General features: G+C 62.9%; 3 protein-coding genes across 3 annotated transcripts; 1 reads left to right on the top strand and 2 right to left on the bottom strand.

The window, feature by feature from the left end:
- The first annotated feature begins 2,000 nt into the window (after positions 1–2,000).
- EDF1 (endothelial differentiation related factor 1) lies at positions 2,001–5,401 on the top strand. Its single transcript, XM_041724185.1, has 5 exons — positions 2,001–2,176; positions 3,477–3,528; positions 3,868–4,028; positions 4,310–4,403; positions 4,983–5,401. The coding sequence occupies exons 1-5, from the start codon at positions 2,099–2,101 to the stop codon at positions 5,042–5,044; spliced, it is 447 nt and encodes a 148-aa protein (XP_041580119.1). The 5' UTR covers positions 2,001–2,098; the 3' UTR covers positions 5,045–5,401.
- Positions 5,402–5,530: 129 nt separating this feature from the next.
- MAMDC4 (MAM domain containing 4) lies at positions 5,531–15,134 on the bottom strand. The gene is made up of 29 exons (XM_041725232.1): positions 13,971–15,134; positions 13,359–13,466; positions 13,115–13,288; positions 12,912–13,037; positions 12,662–12,792; positions 12,494–12,578; positions 12,212–12,337; positions 11,975–12,109; positions 11,814–11,902; positions 11,564–11,737; positions 11,208–11,292; positions 10,945–11,124; positions 10,729–10,857; positions 10,466–10,597; positions 10,253–10,374; positions 10,062–10,170; positions 9,814–9,930; positions 9,552–9,686; positions 9,304–9,440; positions 9,007–9,226; positions 8,801–8,938; positions 8,597–8,715; positions 8,424–8,514; positions 8,065–8,211; positions 7,797–7,931; positions 7,574–7,701; positions 7,391–7,499; positions 6,750–6,928; positions 5,531–6,621 (listed from the first exon to the last, which is right to left on the bottom strand). Exons 1-29 carry the CDS (start codon positions 14,365–14,367, stop codon positions 6,580–6,582), a joined length of 3,999 nt encoding a protein of 1,332 aa, XP_041581166.1. The 5' UTR covers positions 14,368–15,134; the 3' UTR covers positions 5,531–6,579.
- Positions 15,135–15,273: 139 nt separating this feature from the next.
- On the bottom strand, positions 15,274–16,752 carry PHPT1 (phosphohistidine phosphatase 1). The gene is made up of 3 exons (XM_041724189.1): positions 16,537–16,752; positions 15,993–16,117; positions 15,274–15,491 (listed from the first exon to the last, which is right to left on the bottom strand). The coding sequence occupies exons 1-3, from the start codon at positions 16,694–16,696 to the stop codon at positions 15,399–15,401; spliced, it is 378 nt and encodes a 125-aa protein (XP_041580123.1). The 5' UTR covers positions 16,697–16,752; the 3' UTR covers positions 15,274–15,398.
- Positions 16,753–17,032: the final 280 nt, after the last annotated feature.

The raw sequence follows: 17,032 nt of genomic DNA, 5'->3' as shown, positions 1-17,032 counted from the left end.
CAGGCAAAGGACCATTAAGGTGAGTGGTATGGCACCTCTGGAAGGAATATGGGCTGCTCACCAGGCCTCCTAGAGTTGGTTCTGTGACACCTGCTGTGGCTCCACACCCAAGGCTACTCGGCCCTGGACAGCACTCAGAGTAGGGGGAGCGTCAGTGTTCGTGGAGCTACAGACACCTGCTTCACCTGTGTTCCGGTAGGAGTGCCAGAAGGACAAGGAGCTCCAGAAGTCTCTGTGGCCTCAGGCCTGGACTCCTGTCCAAGGCTAGATGGGACTGACTGTACGGCAGACACCGTGTCGGCGGACGGCACTGAGGTCTCAATAACCATCCTCTGGATCTGAGCCAACCAGGGCAGTTGCAACAGCATGATGCAGCTGATGTAACTTCTGTTGCCAGCATCCCAGCAGTGGGTTCACCTGGCCAAATGTTGGTGAACTTCGTGGATTTTAACCATAATTGGTTGGGACCACTGCCTCTTTTCAGGTGGGCTTCATCACTCTTTCTGGGACCCGCTGGGGTGAACACAGGCGTTTTTGGGACCTTGTTAAGGCAACCTTGAGTTGGGATGCACTTAGCTAGGGTTTATGGGATATTCTCATGATGTTCAGTCTTGCCAGCCTTTCCTGGGGCAGGTGGGTCTTCTATGGCTGCCAATCAGTCACCTGCAGAGCATTAACTTGTGGAAGTGAAGAAACAATTCGTAGTATGAACCAGGAATGAGTCTGCAAATTGGGAGCAGGGGGCTTGGTTCTCCCCAAGAGCTGGATAAAAGTTGTCTCTTTTGATAAATGTATTTCATAACAAAGTATAAACAATTGAATATACCACATGCTTTTTTCTTTTTAGATGGAGATTGCATTTATCAGAATTCCTGTTTTTTTTTTTTTTAAGATTTTATTTATTTATTCATAGAGACAGAGAGAGGCAGAGACACAGGCAGAGGAAGAAGCAGGCATCATACAGAGAGCCTGATGTGGGACTCGATCCAGGGTCTCCAGGATCACGCCCCGGGATGCAGGCGGCGCTAAACTACTGGGCCACCGGGGCTGCCCAATTCCTGGGTTTGTGAAGCATAAATCTGTAAGAACATCTATGCAAAACCCCAAGTGTAAAAAAAAAAAAAAAAAACCAACCCCAAGTGTTACACAAACCAACGTCAATTCCAACAATCAGATACAAATTTTATCAAATGCCCTAGGGAAATGTCTGAATAGCCCTTCTGTTTTTTTCATGAAACAATTCTGCAAAGTCATGATATGGCAGTCAAAGAGAATACAGCCAAAAAAATGTAAGGAAAAGCATGGAAGAGATGCACTTGTTAATTTATACAAATGTTATTTTTTCCCAAATTTTGTGATGCTTGTGGCTTTTGTCCGTTTTTAAATATATTTTTTTTCTCGTTTTATCTCATGGTAATCATGAGAGAACAGCAAAATATTACAGTATTGTAAAATCAAGCACGTTTTTAATGTTATGCAAACGACACACGTTATACAAGAATATTAACTTTTATGACTACCTTATTATCCTTTTACACTTTTTTCTTAAAGAGTCCTCCCCAAACTGTCCATGCTTGAGGCGCCCCAAACCCGCATTCACCTCGCCCCCTACGTTTTTGCAGCAGCAAATGAGCTCGGCTGCGGAGGAGACCCACTTCAGATGGTGGTGCTAGGACCCCACCAGCTCCCGTACAGGGACCCAGCGCGCGACCGGGTGCCCGAGAATGCGGACCCGGCTCCGGTCCCCGAGCACGCAGCCCCCCTGCTCCCGGGGCTCCGTTCTCCCCTCCACCGCCTGCACCCCAGGTCCCCAGCGAGGTTCCCCTCCTCCGCGCCCCCTCCGCGCCCCCTCCGCGCACGGCCGCGACGTCTCCCGCCCCACGTCGCGCACCGCCCGCCGTTCGCTTGGACGAGCCGAGCGCAGATTGGCTCAGAGGCGCGGGAAGTGCCCGCCCCCTCCAGCCGCCGGCCAATGGGGAGGCAGGGCCGGGTCGGCGGCCGGCGCCGGAAGCGGCCGAGCGACGAGGGGACGTCGCGCCGCCGGGTCTCGAGCAGCTGCCGCGGAACCGCGGGACGGAGCCGGAATTGCCCGCCCGCCATGGCCGAGAGCGACTGGGACACGGTGACGGTGCTGCGCAAGAAGGGCCCCACGGCCGCCCAGGCGAAGTCCAAGCAGGTGCGGCGCCGTGCGGGCCTCGGGGCTCCGGGGCGGCCGGTGGGCCGGGGACGCGGGACGGGGCCGGGGCGAGGCCGCGGACTGGGGGCGGGGGGGTGTCTGGGGGCCCGAGGGGCGGAGGGGCGGGAGGACCAGCCCGAAACCTGGGATGGGAGACGGGAGACCTGGGCGAGGGAGATGGCCGGGCGGGGACGGTGTGCGAACGGGAGAGGGTGGGGGAGCGGGCCGGCGGCGGAGGCCGGGGCTGGAGAGAGGAGGACCGGGGCAAGACCGCGGCCGCGGACTGGCTGCTCGAGGCTGGGTGTGCAGGAGCCCCGCAGTGTTTGGGGCCAGTGATATAGGCCTGGGAGGGAGGCCGGGGTGAGGCCCCAGGTCATGGAAGTTGGGAATGGGCGCAGGGTGGGCTTGTGGCCAGTGACAGCGGGGTGGAACAGGGGACCAGGGGAGGTTGAAGGGGAGGACTGGTGGGCAGGGACTGGGGGACTAGGGTGCAGGGGGGCAGTCCAGGCGCCCCGAGGTCCGAAGCTGGTTGGGGAATGGCTCTGAGACCTGCTTCTGGCTGTCTGCAGTCTATCCCCAGGCCCAGGTGCCTAGAGACCCAGGGCATAGGTGGACTCTGCTTATGGGTGTCGGGAGCGTAGGGGACATGCCCTGAAAGGTACAGAAGGTCTCTGGCTTGGCTGGTCCACCTGTGATCATGTATGAGACCAATGTGGAGGGCCTACCCTGCCTGTCAGGTTTGAGCCAGGACTAGTGGCCCCAGGACAGGCATTTGCTGACCTGCCCAGAGCTGGTCTGAGGCCTGCAGGATCCGAGCCAAAGTCACTGTCCTTTTTTCCAGTGGAAACTTAATAGTCAGGAGCTAGGAGTCCCGTGAACGCGGGTAGAAAGCATCTCTGAACACAGCAGCCGTGGCGCAGCCCCAGTCACCATTCTAAGGCTAGAGTCCTGAGGAATACATCTTACTAGCATTTGGCAGGTGGAGGTCAAAGGGTATGGGTCTGGTTGACGGTGTTTGGGGGCTGATGCTAGGATGGACTGGCCCAGGGAGGCTGTGGCGGGCCAGCACAGGCATTCCTTCCTGTTGATGCAGGAGCAGGGCTGTGGTCAGCATGGGTTCTCAGCAGCAAGAAGCGGGCTGGGTTTTCCTTGTTGGCGCCTTATGGACAGGCACCTGGGTACCTGATGGCAGAGGGTTTTTGTGAACTGAGCTTGGGTTTTAAGACCGGCCTCGCTTCTCAGTGCTGGACAAGCCCTGCCAGATCTGAGTTTGACCAAACACCGTGTCCACGTTTTCTAGGCCATCTTAGCAGCTCAGAGACGAGGAGAAGATGTGGAGACTTCCAAGAAATGTAAGTACCGGTGCTCCCTCATGGAGGGAGGGGTGTGCTGCTGGGGTTCTCCCTGCAACAGGCATTAGTGCACCCGCCATGCACCAGGGGTGTCGAGGCAGCTGCCGCAGCTGGAACCAGGCTGGGACCTTAGTGGAGCAGCGTGCTAGGTGTGGTCAGCAAGCAGGGGAGCAGGAGATGCCCTGTGCTCCCAGCCTCTGAGCTTCCCTGTGTTCTCCTCACCTGGTTTCCCACGTCACCATGGCACAGAGTGCTTGTGGGGCCTGCTTCCTGTTCTGGATTGGCTTTTTTTGGGTTTGTTGCAAACCACATGCTATGATCTTGCCTTGTGCGGTCCAGGGGCTGCTGGCCAGAACAAACAGCATTCAATCACCAAGAACACGGCCAAGCTGGACCGGGAGACTGAGGAGCTGCATCATGACCGTGTGACTCTGGAGGTGGGCAAGGTGATCCAGCAGGGTCGGCAGAGCAAGGGGCTGACCCAGAAGGACTTGGCAACGGTGAGCGTGGCGGGCCCCATCCTCCCAGGCTGCAGGTGGGCGGGTGGTTGCAGCACAGCTTGGGGACTCCTGCTTGCTCTGGGATTCCCTGGGGAAGCCACATCAGATTAGCTGTAACTTCCTGTTGAGTGTACATAGACCCCAGATCCTCTGCGGGCACACCCAGGAAGGCCCTTGGCCCCGGTGTTGTCCTGGGAGGGGATCCTGGGGCGACTCCCTCGGCTGTGTGCTAGTCTTGTGGCGCCTTCCCGAATTACCATCCACAAAATACGTACCTTTAGAAAATCAACGAAAAGCCGCAGGTCATCGCGGACTATGAGAGCGGACGGGCCATTCCTAATAACCAGGTTCTGGGCAAAATCGAGAGAGCCATCGGTGAGTGTCCTCGGGTCCTTCATCGGGTCTCTGCTGCTGCCCGACCAGGTGCAGAGCAGCTAAAGCACAGGAGGGCCTCTGAGGCTGCAGGATTCTGCAGAGCCTTAGGGAGCTCAGGAGTGTCACTCACAATCCCTCCCCCCCCGCCAGTTTCACATTTTCTCTGTCCCTTTTGGCTGGCCAGTGCTCTCCAAGCCCATGGACAGAGGGCTCAGAGGCCATACTGTTTAGGCCCTGGTGTCCTCCCCTCGGGTATTGGGCTCCCCCCTGGTGTCGGTGTGGCACCAGTACGTGGGGCTCCCAGAGCACTCAAGTCTGGTTCTGGGGGTGACATCTCCCCTCTGCCCTGGAAGGTCAGCGGGTGCAAGGACAGTGGGCTGAAGCTGGCCAGGACTGGTGTGGTCCGAAGCTTCCTCCTCTGCCCACCGCTCCTTCCTATGGAGAAAGGAGCTGGTGCTCAGAGGGCAGTGGGCACTACTGCCTCCTCAAGGTGGAGGGGTGGGGGCACCGTGGCACTGCCCTGCCTCTTGGGTCCTGGAGTGGCCACCATGGCGGTGAGCAGGCCAATGGCTCTTTCAGGCCTCAAGCTGCGGGGGAAGGATATCGGGAAGCCGATTGAGAAGGGGCCAAGGGCGAAATGAACACAAAGCCTCGAAATCAGTGCATTCCGGCTGATGTCGCCTGGCTGGTTGCCCTTGACCACCAGCGCCAGTGCGGGTCTCTTGACGTGGCCGCGCGGAACGTGGGGCGCCAGCCCCGCCCAGGAACCCCCTTACCCATACCTGCTGTCAAACAAACAAAACCTTGTATAGCATTGCTTCTCCTGAAATTTTTTCCTCCCCATCTCCAGTGTCTGCCCAGTCGGGGTGGCTCCCCGGGGACCTCTGAGTGGGACTACCTCAGGTTGGTGGGGCTGTGGGATGGGGCAACCTGATCGGGAGAGAAGACCCGTCTCCGGTCCGGCTTTTAGAGAAGCCAATAAACATTTGTTGCCCTTCCTGCTGGTGGAGTCATTGCTGTCCAGGGCGGTCGGCTGTGCCCCCCACGTGCCTCTCTGGCCTAGTGAAGGGAAGTCGTGATGTGCCATGGGGTGGGGGGGTGCCTGAGTGAGCCTGAAGGTCAGTGTGCAGCACTGCTTCCTTGTTGCTGTCTGCGGGGCTGCTCATGGGCGTTGGCTTCGGCACCAGACCCATGCCCTCCCCTGGCATGGAGTCAGTTGGCAGGGTGGCAAAGCAGGGGAGCCTTCCTGCAGGCAGGAGGGGAGCCCCTGGCTGTGAGAGTGTGAACGCCTCCTCCTTCCCCAGATGGCCGTGCCCAGGGGACCCTTCCTGGGTGAGAAAAATATATTTCCGATTTATTAAGGAAGGAATGTGGGCATGCCAGGGGCCATGATGCCTCAGGCAGGGAGTTGCCTTTATCCTTTGAGCCCATGGGGCCAGGAGGGCGGGAACCTCCACTTAGCCTGCTCTTGAGCTGCTTAGCATCAGCTGTGCCTCAAAGCTGTGACCTCAGCTTTAGGCATCATTTTGGGGAGCACTTGGACTCCATGGGACAGTGGATACCCTGAGACACAGGATGTTTACCATGGAACCTTTATGTGGAACCGTGGACACAGCAGGACAATCTCCCTGTCCCCCCAGCTCTCCACTACCTCACACCTGGTTATGTTCCACTCAGTCTGTCACCTGCACCCACCGGGGTTGTTCCCTGTCCTAAATCAGATGCAGCATCATCCAACAGGGCAGGGCTGGGCAGTGCCCAGGTCAGTCTACAGAGTGGCCTGGGCCGCCTGAGTTTTGGGGTGCCCGCCTGGCCTGGGGCAGGGCTTATCAGGGTCCCACTGTCTGTTTCTGGGTCCTCTAGCCCTTGGCCCCGTCCTGTGTGGCCTTTTACCTGTCACCTGAGTCACTGACAGGTGTGGGAGGTATCCCCAAGCACATCCTTTCAGGCAGGTTGGATTGTTTCTGAGGACCCCAAGAGCCCACTTTCCTGCTGATAGTACAATACACAGACCTCAGGTCATAAGCGGGGGCTGCCCTCATAGGCCAGGGCATTTATTGTTGGGGTGGGGACCGTTCCCAGGCTCGTGGGTGGCAGTGTGGGTGCATTCTGGGGGAGGGGCAGGTGTTACTCTGCGGAGCAGGGCTGATGGTGGGAGCAGGCTTCTCTCAGTCATCTACTGGTTGTCGGTAAGCGAAGCCGGCAGGGTAACACAATCCTAGGTGGGGGAAGAGGGGCTTCTGAGCGGTGGGTGACAGAGGCGCATGCAGGTGGACAGCCCTGGGCCGGCCAGGAAGCCTTCTCCCCAGTGCCCCTGCCCACCTGTCCCTACCCAGGGGCTCCTACCGCATTGAAGACGATGTTGTCGAAGCCTGAGGCCTCAGCTGCCATCTCGCCCTGCGAGGGGCAGCCCCCCTTCTTCTGCAGCCAGCACCGCCCCACGAGTCCGAGCAGCACCAGGAGGACAAGGATGAGGAGGGCACTGCCGACCACAGTTGGCACTGAGGCGGCCAGTAATGTATCCCCTGTGGGCCATGGCATATGTCAGCCCTGCCCTGACAGCGGAGCATGGGGGTGGCCTGGCCTTGAGGCCCCGCCAGTCGTGCCAGCACAGGGCTCCTGGCCGAGGCCACTCGTCTCAGCCCCCAGTCACCCCTGAGTGAGAACTGGCTCTTGGTCATGAAGGGACAGCAGCCGGCAGGGGCTCCGGGCAGGCTGGTGGTGATCTCTGGCCTGACCAGGCCTTCCTCTGGGGTTTGGCCCCACCCGGGAGGGACGGCCTAGAGGAAGGAGACACGGGCCCACTTGGCCTAGCCCAGAAGGGGAGGAGACAGGCACCTGGCGGAGGGATACGCTTGTGCAGGGCTGGGCCTTGGTCGCTGTCCTGAACTCCTGGGCCTGAGGCAGGGTTGCTGGCAGCCATGTGGGCCACGAGCTGCTGAGCCTGCCAGAGGCTCCGACTAGAGGTGCGACCAGGCAGGGCTTACCCTGGGTGGTTGCAGGGAGCCAGCAGTGCTGCTCTGCCAGGTATTCCACATCATCCAGGGCGATGGGCCCCAAGGCCGGCTGGCCGCTGAGAGTGGCTTCAAACACGATCTGAGCAGGAGAGAGAAGTGGTTGCCTGGAGGAGGATGGGCCCGCCCGAGGTGTCTGGGGCCTCCAGGCCTTACCTGGAACTCCTCGGCACTGGCCACCTCCACCTGGCCTTCCAGCCACTGATGCCGCAGGTGCCCACTGGTGCCCCACACAGCCAACTGGCCCCGCATGCTGCTCAGGAGCACCCTCAGCTCACCCTTATCTGTAGTAGGGGGCCATGGCGAATCAGGTCCCCAGCCCCTGCCCCTTCCCCTGCCTCCTCCAATGCCCAGGCGCTGCTGCCTCAGCCTCACTCACAGAAGTGCTCTGGAAAGCCCACATGGTACCAGAAGCGGAGGCAGGAGGCCTCAGTAGCAGGCAGGGGCTGGCTGCGCAGCCAGGCTGCCCGGCCTCCTGGACCCAGCACACCCGTTTCAAAGAGAACAAAGTGGCCTAGAAACGACAGAGGGCAGGGCGCCCTGCTCACTGGATGGAATTGGCCCCCCTGACCTGTGAACTTTGTGATGGGAGCCTCGCTTGGGATGGGGTGCATGGCCCTGAGGCCCCTTCCCCTGCCCAGACCCACCTGCTTCTGTGCCCAGTGTGTGGTCCACAGGGGGCTGGGGGTAGCGGGAGGGTGTCGCTCCACTACTCCAGTCCCAGCTATAGCTTCCCAGGCCAGGCCAGGGCATGTGGCTCCAGCCACATAAGCCAGCCTCGAAGTCACAGGAAGCTGCAAGAAAGCTGGGTGGTGAGTGGGGACCACCCCCCCCAGCCCCACCCAAAGAGCCCAGCCACTGAGCGGTGCAGTCTATGCCCCTCTCTAGTCTGCTGCCAGGGATGGGGGGCCAGGCTAGGCATCTTGGGGTTGGCATGGAGCTAGTAGCAGTTGTGGGGCATAGCAGAGCCCGGGGCCAGGTGACCCCACCTGGCTGAGGCTCCCACCTGGCTGAGGGCAGGGCCCATCCTGGAGGAGCAGGTCATCCAGCGCAATGTAGGAGTGCTCCGTGCCGGCGGCGACCGCCTCAAACACCACCTGGGCAGGTACAGGGCAGGGAGCGTCGCATGCGGTCCAGATGGCCCTCAAAGGCAATGGGCTGCCTGCCCCCAACACTCACCCTCCAGGCCCTCTCGGCCTGCACATCCACACTTCCCAGGCGCCAGGCAAAGCCTCCATGGGCGCTGATGCTGAGCACCTGATACCTCTGGGCTTCCTCCACATGGACCTGCAGGGTGCCTGTCACACCCAGGGGCCAACCTAAGTCAGCCGAGGAAGAAAGGCCACGTGGGGGCCCCCAGGCAGCCTTGGTGCAGCCCCTCACCTGGGTTTCTGAGGCTCAGGTGGTACCAGAAGGTCAGGCAGGCTGGCTGGGCCAGAGGCTGGTGCACCTCTGAGGTCAGGGAGGCCACCTGGCCATGGGGCAGGGCCTGGGGGCTCGTGTCCACCACCATGTAGTGCCCTAGGAAGTGTCCGTGTCAGCCCCCATCTGACCCCTCTGCCCAACCCTCCATCACCCCTGATGCATACCCTGAGCGGTCTCTGTGGTGTGGTCAGTGTGAGGGCCCCGGGAGGCGAGGCCCGTGGCATTGGCCTGGCGTGTCCAAAGGCCCTGGCCCCCACTGGAAAAGCCACAGGCTGAGTCCTCAAAGGAGCATTGCCTGGGGGCCCAGCAGGGCCCGGGCCGCACGGCCACATCGTCCAGTGCCATGGTGCCGTGGTAGCCGTCCCGGAGGCCCTCAAACAGCAGCTGGGGGCAGAGAGGGTCAGTGGTTGTGGGCCTGGCCCACCCCACCCTCCTGCCTCCCCATCAGGCAGGGGCCTCACTTGGTACTTGGTGCCTGAGCCCAGCTGGTGGTGCAGGGTAGTCCAGGCCTTGTGCCAGCGGTTGCCCTGGGTGCTGGTCCGCGACCACAGCAGTATCTCTGCCTCTCCTTCCCGTCTCACTGTCAGGCGCAGTGTCCCTACATGGAGGGCAGGGCAGGAGGGGATCAGAGCCCCCGATGGGCTGAGAGACAGAACAGAGAGCCCCCCAGGCCTCCGTGGAGGCTCTGCCCAGCACCAGGGTCACTCACCAATCTGGGGCCCATGGAGGTGGTACCAGAAGGAGAGACACTCCTGAGGTCCTGAGGGGGCCTGGGGCTGGGTGAGCAGATGGGCGCCAGGGCCTCGGGCCGGGGGGTCCGTTGGGTCCAGGAGCAAGAAGTAGCCTGCAGTGGGGACACTGGGCTGAGCTGCAGAGATGCCAGGTTCCAGGCAGGACTGGGCCCATTGTGAGGGCCTCCCCTCCCCCTGGAGTCTGAGAGCTGACCCCCAAGGTGGGTGCCCTCACTCTACCTTGGCCTGTGGTGTGGTCGTACCCATGGCCATGGCTCTGGATTCGGCGCCAGTGGGCATCGGTGAGGTGGCCGGTGTGCCAGCCGCATGTGTCCCGCTCAAAGTTACAGGAGATCTCTGTGGGGGGTGGGGCAGGGAGCGGTCAGCACCCTCGAGCATCCCCCTGCCCCCCTCGTGTCCTGAGAGGGTGGGAGACTTGTCCTGCTTGGGGTGGTCTGGGTGGTAGGTCCCGGGGTTGGGACTAGGACCTGAGTCCTGCATGGCTGCCGCGGGGCTGCAGTCCTTCAGGGTCACGTCGTCCACTCCGGCACCCTGTTGGCCGGGGCCGTCCAAGTCCACCAGCCCAACCAACTCCAGCTTCGTGAGAAGCAGCAGGGAGGGGGCTGTGAGGTCAGGCCTGGCTCTGTGCACCCCCTGCCCCCCAGGCTGCCCTGCTCACCCGGAAAGGCCGGCGGCGCGCCCCCAGCAGGATGGTATCCACCTTCCAGCCCCTGTCACTGCTCGGGGCCTGCCATACCAGCTCACGGCTGTCGCCCTCCACCACCACCAGGGCCAGGAAGCCTGGCCGAGGGGATCATGGTGGGTCCTCCCAGACCGTCCCCCGACCCCCTCCTGCAGGCACACCCAGGAGCTCCTGTTGGCCTTGGGGTACCTTGAGGGTGACCATGGAAATAGTAAGCCACACGGAGCTCACAGCGGGGGCCTGAGGGGCCCAGGGCAGGTGTGAGGACCCGGGCCTCTGCCGCCAGCTGGCCCCAGGCCCTCTGCAAGGACAGGACGTGCCCTAAGAAAGAGCCAGGTCTGTCAGAGACAGTTCCCGCCAGGGACCCCCCCCCCCAGCTCGGACACAGTGGGGAAGAGGCCAGCAAAGACCCCTTGGGGGGCACAGCCCACAGGCAGGGCCCTGGGCCTCACCAGCTGCAACCCCGCCAGCATCTGTGCCTGGGCCCCCACTCTCCTGGGCCTGGAGACGCCTCCACTGCAGCCGCCCCACGCTGGCATCCTCCCAGCCCCCGGCAGCGGGTGCCTCGAAGTCCGTGGTCCCTGGAACAGCAGCCAGCACCCAGTGGTGGTGGGAGGGCATAGAGGATGAGAGGCGCCCCCCCCCTCCTGGTTCCAGCCACCACTCACCACATTCCTGCTCATCCTCGCCCCCCTCACACTGTTGCTGGAAGTCACAGTGCTGCTCTGGGGGGATGCACAGTTCCCCACAGGAAAGATGTCCGGGCTCGCAGAAGTCCTGAGGTGGCAGGCTGGATGGCTGGGGCTGGAGGGCCAGGGCCCAGAGCCCACGAGGCGGGCTGGACAGCTCTGTGGGGGCAGACCAGGAGTCAGGGGTGGGGTGGGGCTTCTCCTGGGGATGGAGGGATAGACAGAGGGCTCGACAGGCCCACCTGGAACTGGCTGGCAGTGTTCTGACAGAATGAGGTCATCAAGGCTCAGGACGCCCCCTGGGCCCGTGTGCCCCGTGAGCAGGATCTGAGGACACAGGGGGTCAGGGTGTGCCCCACACCTCTGTCCTCCCAGGTAGGCTGGGACTCCAGCCCATCTCCACCCCCCCCCCCCCCCCCCCCCCCCCGCCAGCCCTGCTGCAAGAGGTGGGAGTGACTGCTCCTTCCCAAAGGCCTCTTCCCTGGGCTCATTAATGCCAAACCAGCTTCCTGCAAAGGTAGCTCCCGGGACAGCAGCCAGTGTCTGTGGGGGCCCCTGGACCCCCTCCCCCGCCGCCTGCTGCTCTCTCAGGCCTCACCCGGAAGGGGTGCTCGCTCTGGACGTCGACCCGGTCTCGGACCCAGGCAGCCCCCAGCTCCCCACAGCGCCGGCGCAGCAGGATGGAGACCTGGGGTGAGCCTGGGTTCTCCATCTGCAAGAAGAGCTGGAGGGAGCCATGCTCGGATCCGTGCAGGTAGTAATAGAAGACGAGCTGAGGACAAGCCCAGGAAGGTCAGGGGGCCCCTGGAGCCTGGGCCCCGGGGGAAGGTGGGGGCCACCCGCCTCACCGAGCAGTTGTGTGCACCCGAGGCTTGGAATATGGGGCTGGAGAGGACGGCGGGGCTGCTGGGCTCAGCCACGGAGACCAGGAAGAAGCCTGGGGAGAGACTGGTGTGGGCAAGGGGGGGTGGGGGGACTGGGGGTGCCCCAGCCTGTGGGTCCCACTCACCCTGTGCACTGTTCTGGCTGTGGTCCCTGTGTGGCCAGGCTGGATGCCAGGCGCCTGTGCTGTGGTTCCGTGCCCAGCCCTCCAAGTGGTTCCACAGACCCAGGCCCATCTCAAAATCGGTGGCTATGTGGTGGCCTGGGGCAGGTGGGGAGAGGGGAGCAGGTCTCAGGCTGCCAGCAGGGCCTCTCCTCCACCCGCTCCCGCCCCACCAGGTTCTCAGGGAGCCCTGCAGCTCACGGCAGGAGTATGCGTCCTCGTCAGAGCCGTCCCCACAGTTGTCCTCCCCGTCGCACAGCTGGTGGGGCGCCACACAGGCCAGGTTCTGGCAGTGGTGATGCCCCAGGGGGCAGTGGGCCTGGGGGGCTGAGGTCAGGGAGGGGAGCCTATCACCCCGACCCCAAACCCTGGGGGCTGGGGCAGCTGGGGGAGGGGCTGTCAGTGGGGGTGAGCAGGTGAGGGGCTCCTGCTGAGCCACTGCCCCTCCAGGTGTGGGTCCACAGCCTGCAGTGGGGGGCTTACCAGGCAGCCCACAGTCCCTGAAGACCAGGTCGTCCAAGGCCACGGTGCCCCGGTGGGTGGCATTTCGAGTGGCAAAGAAGGTCACCTGAGAAGAGTGGGGTCCTTAGGACTTAAGTCCAGGTCAGACCCTCCCTACTAACCCCACCACCCAGAGCACCCCCAGCTCACCCGGAAGTCGTCCTGGATGCGGCCAGTGGTCACCACCAGCTCCTGCCAGCCTGTGCCCCAGGGCCCAGAGCTCTGCCACAGGGTCAAGGTCTCGGCCCTGTGGGTCAGCTCTAGCCGCAGTTCAGCCACAGCTATAATGGGAGGAGGGTCCTGGGGAGGCTTAGGCCTTGGCCGCTTGTCCCTCGGGGGGTGCCCCCAGGCCCTGCAGCAGCCCTCCCTCCTTCCTGGACTTTCCTTGCAGGGCACCCACCTCCAGCGGCCACATGGTACCAGAGCCTCAGCTCACAGGTAGGGGCCGCATTCCACAGGACAGGAGAGCGCAGGGTGGCACCAGCGGCCTCTTTCCCACGGTGGATGCCAACAGCCATGTACCAGCCTGGCCCAGCAGAAAGGTCAGGTGGTGGGGCTAAAATGGGTGTGGGGGGGCATCTTGGAGACCCACCCAGGCCTCACCAAGGTCCGTGCCAAGGGTGTGGTCAGAGCGTGGCCCCAGGGCCTCAAGCGTGGCTCCTGCCCGGTCCCGGAGCCAGCTGTAGCCCGAGGTGCTGATGTCCTGCCAACCGCAGGAGTCCTGCTCAAAGTCACAAGCGAACGGGACACCCAAGGCAGGTGAGGCTGCGTGGTAACCTATGGAGCACGAGGTCAGCAGTGCCTGCTGAGGGCTGGCCCACCTGCCTCCTGCCCGGCCTCAGCTCACCGCACTGGGTCTCGTCGGAGCAGCTCGGGCAGTCACACACAAAGTTGCACGTGGCCTCACCAGGGGCCCTGCAGGTGCTGGGGGTCCAGGCCCGGCCTGGGGACCCTGCTGCTGGCAGAGAGACAGCCAGGTGGCCGGAGTCAGGATGCCCCTCAAACCCAGGCAACCCACAGTGTTGTCTACCTGCTTTGGGGCCCTGGGGGCCAAGAGGGCAGGTAGGGGAGGGGGCTGGGTCCTGCTGCCTGGGGCTCCCAGTCAGGGCCCCGCAGAGTACATCTGGCCTGGGAGACGGTGGCAGCATGTCGGGATCAGGGAGGGTGTGTGCACAGGACCAAGGGCCCCCGACATGGGAGCCCCCTGAAGGGGTAGCGGAGCCCAGGCTGCCCTGGACCCAACTCCATTTGGTTGCACTGGTGGAGTAAGGTCTGCCTCCAGGGCCCCCTTGCCTTGGGACCTGTGGACACTGGGGCCAGGGGAAACAGAATTCTTGCTCCTTTCCCGAAAGCTTGTTCTGTCCCCCCAGCACCCAGGCCCTTGCGCCCTCCTGCCCTGCAGGCCTAGCATCTATGCCCAGGGCTGGCCCTGCTTCAGCAGCTAGATCTGACAACTCACCCAGGAGCAGGACCAGGGCAGGTAGGAGGTGGCCAGGCAGCGGCATGGTGGGTTCCCAGGGGGAAGGAGGCCAAGAGACGGGGTGCTTGCTGGGCAGCCTGGTGGCTATTTTGCCTGGTTGTCTGCCTGTGGCCCCACAGGCTGACTCTGCTCTACCTGGAGACTGGGCACCCAGCCCCTTCTGTACCTGCTGCCTGTTAGCAGGCCCCACCCCGTGGTGCTGAGGATGAACATCCGGTTGTAAAAGTGTCCAGGAGAGGGGCCCCTGGCCCAGGTAGGCTCCCACCTGCCCAGTGCCTTCAGACCAAAGGTCAGGCCCCAGGTATTGTGCCGTCTGCTGCCCAGCCCTGCTCAGTGGAGGCCCCGCTGGAAGAAGCACTGTGGTGCCACGGGCCATGGCCACTTCCCTGCCCCTACTCAGGCCTTGAGGTCTCCCAGAGCTTGGAGCAGGTGCCCAGCGTGTGCAAGCTGTGACCCTGGCCCCCAAGGTGGCCTAGTTCCCTGCCCCAAGCAGTTGGGGTCTTCACCCTTCAGTGTTCAGTCCTCGGCCTCCTGTTGGTTTATTCCCGTAGAAATCACAATTGTTAATCTGGCAACAATCATTCGGGCAGTGTGGCTAGTGTTGCCAGGCCCTGGTGTCTGGGTCCCGTTTACCACTGTGCCCCCAGGAGCTCATCCCCTCAGACCCGTCTCCTCATCTGTGAGATGTGGTCACAGCAGTGCCGGCCTGGAGCAGCTCCCGTGAGGCCCTGTGAGCTCATGCAAGGCAGGCGCCACGAGATGCACCCACGTTCACGGGGAGCCCCAGGCCAGCCCCGCTCAGCTGTGCCTGACTCCCCCTACACCCAGTTTATCTCCCCACGGCCCTGGGAGACTGGAGCCTGTGGCTGCAGGGCAGGTGCCATGGGACCGGTCTTGGAAGGGGTCCTGGGTCGCTCCACACGTGACTTCAAACAGCAGATCACGAGGGGACCCTGATGTCGGCTGGCCCCGAGGGACCTGGTGCTACTTCCTTGCGCAAGGGCTCAGAGCGCTTCTTCCCAGGTGTCCTTGGACAAAGGAGCCACGTGGAAGAGCAATCAGGCCATAAATGGGGGCAGTGGTGCAGGGCCCCTTATCAGACCACAAGGGCTGAGTGTGCACTGCCACTCCCTGGGGCCCCCCTGATGTGGAGCCAGGTGAGGGGCAGTCAGCAGGGGCTTCGCTGCTTCCAGGGCTGCCTCCAGCTCTCTGCCGTCTACCCTCTCTGGTCAGGGGTCCCCAGGGCTGACTGGGAAACAGAAGAGTCGAGACACACAGCATCTGGGGAACAGCAGGAGCGATAACATTTTTAATTCCTGTGGGTGAGGCAAATCTGGGCACTTGGGCCAGGCCACTGTGGGTCTCCACTGACTGGCCAGGGGAGAAAGCTGGCCCGTGGAGCAGGCCTTAGTAGCCATCATCGGCCCAGGTGACCTCGTAGTCAGGATACATGGCTTTGATCTTCTCGGTGGAGATGGAGTGTTGGGCGCGGCCATATCCCTGAAGAGAGAAGCCAATCTCACAGCCCCCTCCTGGCCCTGGGCATCCACCAGTAGCAACACCCAGGAGCCAGCCTGTGGCAGGGTCCCCGGGGGGAGCCAAACACGGTTGTCCCCCACTGGCTGTGCAGCCCATGAAGCTCTCCTGGGGAAAGGTGGCTATAGGGTGAGAGGTCCTAGAGAATGGGCCCTGAGCTAGAGTGCAGCCTAGGTGCCCAGAGAGCGCGGGCTGTCACTGCAGCTTGGAGAAGAAGAGGGAGGGGTATCTGAGCTTCACCCCAAGAACCGGAGGACGGTGGCAGCCCAGCCAGGCCTCCTGTAGGAACAGGACAAGCCCCCTGGCCCAGCAGTGGCCTCCCTGCCCCTCACCCCCCCGTGGGAAACGGGCAAGTCCCTGGAGGGAAAGGGTTTGCAGCTGGGCTGGCACCGCCCCCCCAACGGGTTACAGGGCGTGAGGGCTCCTGAGAGCTGGTCTCTCCTCCTGCCCCGGGCGTGGGCTCACCATGGAGTAGCCATACACGTGGATCTTCTTGTCCTGGCTCTGGTGGGAGATGCGCCCGCCTCCGAGGCACTCACAGCTATAGCCCTTTTTCTGCATATCTCCAGATACCTTGTCATAGATGTCGGCTGGACAGGGGAGGCGGCTCAGCATGGGCCGCGGCCACCGGAGGAGCCCCTCCGGGCCGAGACCCCAGGAGGGGAGGCAGGCGTGCACCCGGGCAAGAGAGCGGGGTCTAGGACAGAGGGCTCGGGCCTTGCCCGCCAGGAGCCCCCCCTCAAGCCAGCCCAGAATCAGACCTGGTGGGTGGGGGATCAGCTCTCCAAGCCCCTCAGCCCCTCCCCCAGCCGGCTGGCCCCGCCCTTCAGCCCCACCTCGACCCTGTTGGCCCCGCCCCCACCCAAGCCTGTGGACACAGCCCAGGTCATCAGCTCTGCTCCGACCCTGTTGGCCCCGCCCAGGCCTCAGCCCCACCCCGAACCTGTTGGCTCCGCCCCCAAGAGCCGGCTCGCCCCGCCCCGAAAACGCCCGCCGGCTCCGCCCTCACCATGGTACTCGGCCCACTTGTAGCCGCGCACGATCTCCTTGCTCTCCTCGGCCGGGGTCTCGGAAGGCGGCGCCGCATGGACTCGAATTAGCACGTATTTGAAGATGCCATCGGAATCGATGTCCACATCGGCGATCTGGGCGAGGTCCGCGGCCGCCATGTTCCCCACGGCCCGCCGCCCCTGCACGCCGCAGCCCTTCCCCCGCGGTCCCGGGTCGAGTCAACCTGCGGGAGGCGGGCCCTGGGACCCCAGGGCCAATCGCGCTGGGGCATGCTGCCAATGCTGCCAATGCTGCCTCCGCCAATCGTGCGGCCGACCTGCCGCGCGAGCTGGCCAATGGCAGCCTAGCTCCTTGCAACTGAGGCCACGCCCGCCCCCTTAAAGGGGCCAGGCCCGGGAATGGGTGGTGACCATTGCAGCCCGCCCAGCAGTTCTGTCCTAGCCGGACAGTGCCGGACTCCCATCTAGGGGTCGAGAGGGGGCATCCCTGAAGGC

Source organism: Vulpes lagopus, chromosome 12 (assembly GCF_018345385.1).
Source record: "Vulpes lagopus strain Blue_001 chromosome 12, ASM1834538v1, whole genome shotgun sequence".
Classification (NCBI taxonomy): domain Eukaryota; kingdom Metazoa; phylum Chordata; class Mammalia; order Carnivora; family Canidae; genus Vulpes; species Vulpes lagopus.
Note: the sequence above shows the minus strand (reverse complement) of the source record. Positions and strands in the feature narration are given on the sequence as shown.

What these genes read in the sequence shown, in the direction of transcription:
- PHPT1 (XM_041724189.1), bottom strand. Translation starts at nt 16,696, where the DNA reads ATGGCGGCCGCGGACCTCGCCCAGATCGCCGATGTGGACATCGATTCC. An exon ending in CAAGTGGGCCGAGTACCATG is followed by an intron (nt 16,118 to 16,536) that starts GTGAGGGCGGAG and finishes TCCCCTGTCCAG; the next exon opens with CCGACATCTATGACAAGGTA. An exon ending in ACGTGTATGGCTACTCCATG is followed by an intron (nt 15,492 to 15,992) that starts GTGAGCCCACGC and finishes TTCTCTCTTCAG; the next exon opens with GGATATGGCCGCGCCCAACA.
- MAMDC4 (XM_041725232.1), bottom strand. Translation starts at nt 14,367, where the DNA reads ATGGCCCGTGGCACCACAGTGCTTCTTCCAGCGGGGCCTCCACTGAGC. An exon ending in CGAGGATGAGCAGGAATGTG is followed by an intron (nt 10,858 to 10,944) that starts GTGAGTGGTGGC and finishes CTGCTGTTCCAG; the next exon opens with GGACCACGGACTTCGAGGCA. An exon ending in AGGCCGAGAGGGCCTGGAGG is followed by an intron (nt 8,515 to 8,596) that starts GTGAGTGTTGGG and finishes GTACCTGCCCAG; the next exon opens with GTGGTGTTTGAGGCGGTCGC.
- EDF1 (XM_041724185.1), top strand. Translation starts at nt 2,099, where the DNA reads ATGGCCGAGAGCGACTGGGACACGGTGACGGTGCTGCGCAAGAAGGGC. An exon ending in CCCAGAAGGACTTGGCAACG is followed by an intron (nt 4,029 to 4,309) that starts GTGAGCGTGGCG and finishes ACGTACCTTTAG; the next exon opens with AAAATCAACGAAAAGCCGCA. An exon ending in CAAAATCGAGAGAGCCATCG is followed by an intron (nt 4,404 to 4,982) that starts GTGAGTGTCCTC and finishes TGGCTCTTTCAG; the next exon opens with GCCTCAAGCTGCGGGGGAAG.